Raw genomic sequence first — 4249 nt, 5'->3', positions numbered from 1 at the left:
AGGAAAAATTAAAGGCCACTCTTAATTGACAACTGATATGAAAGGCCTCAGAACAAACCGTGTAGATGGGCATATTAAATATTGCCTCCTCTTTCTAAGGAAAAAGAGAAGAAAAAAAAACCACCACAGAAATATGCTACAGTTGTTGATGCTAATAAATATCCTCATTAACAATGAACAGGACAAAGAATTACTCCAACTAGTCAGTGCGCCCATACTTTTTACCTCTGAGTAGTGATTCAGAAAAGTCTGAACCAATTGGTGTTAAAACATTCTCCTTAGCGAAATTAAAGAAAACAAACTCTTTAATAAAATTCCTGAAAACATCAGTATTGATCATTCTAGGATGAATAATATATTCAAATCATAAATAAATAATAAGTATTTCTGATACTTAGAAGAATGTTTACACAGTTCTGTAAATTCATTCATTAAGTAGTTTTAATGAAAATAAGGGTAAATAAAATCAGTAATATAGCAGCTATGTGTGTGGTTCTTCTCTGCACGTGTGACCTTGGGAGAAAGTAAGAATCAACATTAACTAGTAAACCTGCAGTTGACAGAAAACTATACATTTCACATTTAAGGTGTGTAAAAACAGGACCTGTTCGCTAGCCAAAGCATTCATTAATGTTTACCACTGTTATACAACACTTCTGAATTACTCATTGAGAAACTTAATATACACAGAAGTATCCCCTATGTAGGTTTCTTCTTCCGAGATAAAATGATTGCAAACCACATTCCTTTAAATGGAGTCTAGCAACAAAAACTAAATAAAGGGGGAAAAGGGCTCCCAGCAGCATTCTTATTTACAACTTGGTAAAGCAAATTAAAAAAAAAAGTGAAATTTCCATTTCTGCCCATGTTTAAAAGAAGCAAAAGACAGATGAGTTCGACCACAAAAGTTAATGACATTTAATACAAGTATCTAGACCTTTTCAATGAATACAATTCACTAGGTTATAGCAAGCAAAACCAGCTCTTTTCAGATGATAAATAAGGGTAGGGACTACATTCCAACTGCCAAAATCTGAAGGTAAAGACCCTAGCTTATCAGCCAAATGACACCCGAGTACATTTTTCTTTAATTCAGTACCAGGAATATAGAAATAGTTATTTTCTTCTGAAACAGAAAAACAGGTTATTAGGAAGCCGGAATACCTCATGCTCCAACAGTTAAAGGCCATCTCTAAATTTAGAGGCCTCCCGAGCTCCCTTGCCCAGGTGCACATCGTGGCTAGGTCTTGGCTGCATGTCTGGATGAAGCTTCTGTTTCACACATCCCATACCACTCATGCCCTGATTTGCTCTGGAGACTAATTTTACTTATAGGGAAACAGAATTTATGGGGTACTCCTAGCCTAGGCAAGAAACACAGACCAGAACTAGAGTGCATCTGTCCTTCATTGAGACAAAGTGAGAGTATCATAGAAAGTGACCTGTTTGTGGGAAGCACCTATTGAAATACCTGAAATGAAGATTAGCATATGAACAAATGAAATCTCAGTATGATTAACAAACCTAACAGAAGAAAGAATATAAAAAAAAGTACTACCTTCTTTTCAGTGGGGCTTGAAGTCTTTGATACTAACGCTGCTTCAACAAGACCCTGCTCAAGTAAGGAGTCATATTTTATGCTTCTTTTTCTACTTCTTCTCTCCTTGTTTGCTGGCTTTTGTTCGTTTTCCTCTGACTGAGACACATCTGCACCATTGTCTCCACAAATGGAAGATTCAAAAAGAGGCTTTCCATTCATGTAGGTTTTAGTGATTTTCAGCTTAATTTCTGGAGAGCCATTCTTGATAGGAGTAGTGTTGGGTGGTGTTCCAACTCCCTTTATTTCCTGGGGTTCAAACCGCAGCTTGGCATCTTGGGCCCCAGACTCGCCATTAAACACACGAGAGGTTAGATCTTTTAATTTATCAGCTGGAATAAATGGAAGAGCCTCATGGCCATTATATTTTTGCATGACACCTTCTTGTAGAGTGGCAGAAAGTTGTGCTTTGCCCAAATAGACAGAACACTCACGATTCACTTCACAATTCTGAGTTTTCCCATTGGTATTTCCAAGGATCTCTGGTACCTGCTTCATTTTGATGTAGTTAATTTTTCGAGTTAACAGTTGAGAACTTCTTTTGATGCTAAAGTCCATTCAGCCCAGATGTTTCCAGTCTTACACTGCTATATTAAGACAAAAAGACAGAGAACATTTTTAATAATACAGAAGTGTCAAAAGCTACCAAGTATTCAGATAGATACGTCCCCACTAATATAACACTCAAGGTACTTCATTCAAGTTTTACTAAAAAAAGTGTTGCTTACAATCTTCATAACCAAAATACTTCCATATCTGTTAATATGCATTATGAAAAAGTCCAAGAAAAAGACTGATGAATCATCAATTTTATTAAAACAAAAGCAGAGAGTGAAATCACAGTTTTCATTTTAACAATCTGTTAACAATCTACAGCATGAGTCTTACCCACACTAATTACTCAAAGGTATCGCACTGTTTAAAACAACTAAGAGTTAGACCTAAGATAGTATCATTAATAACAACATAAAACAGATGAGTTTATTTCTAAGAGGTCGTGCCAGCGTAAAAACCCCACAGGCTGTGTTACTGTAGCACCTACACCATGGACAGCAGCATCACAAGCTTCTCTTCCTCACGCAACAAACAGGCCCTCAATCTTCCATCAAAGCACACCTCCTGGAGAAACAACACAGCTCAGTCTTCAGATGTATCCCAAAGCGTTCTGGCTATGAGAACGAATAAAACATGAGCATTTTGTATCATGAACACCAGCCCACTGGGAAACAGCCGATCCTTCAGACCAGTGGCCACACTGTGCAAAATTTAAATGGTCAAAGCAACTGATGGAGTTTCAGCTTTTTAGTAACAACAATAACATCATCTAACACCGGTTTTTCACACAGAAATTTGAAAACATCCAACAAGCTAAAACTGCATTATTATTTGCCCTAGACAGGTTTTCTGAGGGTTCTAAAAGCTAACCCTGCCCATTTCAACATTATACTATTGTAGCAAACAAATGAATCTGGCAGAATGACTCCTTTGTGTTCCTAGACCAGGGAAGATGATAGTTTTCATTTTTAAAATTCATATGCATAGACTCTTCATATTACCAGGTCCAGTGTATACATGATATAGAGAATACACCATCATAAATATTATGAAAGCTCAGCACAATAATCATTATATCCATGCTCAAGGTAACCAATTTCATATATGATTAAGTCCGAGAACTGTCACATTGAATCAAAAATTATTCAAATCTAGTCTCACATGTTTCCAAAAAAGTGCAGTAAAAAAGATGATGAATAACTATTGAATTGTCAGTTGCTATGGAAGAAATCTCTACTGAATCTCACCACCTTGTTTATTAACGTACACAGTTATAATGCTTACAACTGGCATATTCCTGAAACTTGCGTATTTGCTACCTCTACATCAGGAGTGGCAAGGTACAAATGCGTATAACTGAGCATTACCCTAGCCTGGCAAAGCTTCTTAAGGGCGTCAAGACTGAACTCAAGGCAATTGGCCAACATGAAACCTTTTCATGCCCAAAGATGCAGAAAAAAACCCCACACATAAAAATCATAACTCCATCACTCCTTAGCAAATGCTCCCATCTCCCTAACATGTTGCTCTAAGGTACCTACAAGATAAAAGGGTATCTCTCCATACAAGCTATATAGACCTATTTGAGAGATGAAAACCATTCTCCAGGTACAAACAGCAGCCTCAAAAGCTGGCATTAAACAAGGTAAGAAGTATACCTGAACTCCAAGTGAATCTGCGACAGGAAAGGTTCTAATCTTTCTTCAGCCAGATGAAGTCTGAATTACCAATAAAATCTCTGATAAAATGAGTGGAAACCAGCCAACTATATTAACCTTTTCGAAGAGGAGACAGAGGTAAAAGGAAACTCAAAACTCCGCTAGAACAGAACAAAGAACTCACTAAACCGAAAGAGAATTCATGTACTTTCACAAGATCTTCTCTGAAAACATGGACATGAGACAGACTCTCAATCCAATTAATAATATGACAATGTTTCAAGCTGTGATTCAGCAGATTTAACTGAAATCATATTTATTTTAAGAAACAACTGATGACAAATTCTATAAATCTCTAGGCAAAAGGCAAACCCGTTACGGAACATGTGACGCTTATGGTTACAGAGATGACAGCAAAATTCCTTAAAAAAAACCCAAA

At 36.8% G+C, this 4249-nt stretch overlaps 1 protein-coding gene across 2 annotated transcripts in view; it reads right to left on the bottom strand.

Moving 5' to 3' along the window:
* The window catches only part of WHSC1 (Wolf-Hirschhorn syndrome candidate 1), a 63662-nt gene extending 61482 nt beyond the window's left edge, over positions 1 to 2180 (bottom strand). For both annotated transcript variants that reach the window (XM_009328789.1, XM_009328790.1), the window contains exon 1: positions 1559 to 2180. In XM_009328789.1, coding sequence (XP_009327064.1) covers positions 1559 to 2155 — 597 coding nt within the window. In that variant the 5' untranslated portion in view covers positions 2156 to 2180. The remainder of the gene's footprint in view (positions 1 to 1558) is intronic.
* Between the last annotated feature and the right edge of the window lie 2069 nt (positions 2181 to 4249).

The sequence above is a fragment of the Pygoscelis adeliae genome, unplaced genomic scaffold, assembly GCF_000699105.1.
Source record: "Pygoscelis adeliae isolate BGI_AS28 unplaced genomic scaffold, ASM69910v1 Scaffold66, whole genome shotgun sequence".
In the NCBI taxonomy this organism is placed as follows: Eukaryota; Metazoa; Chordata; class Aves; order Sphenisciformes; family Spheniscidae; genus Pygoscelis; species Pygoscelis adeliae.
Note: the sequence above shows the minus strand (reverse complement) of the source record. Positions and strands in the feature narration are given on the sequence as shown.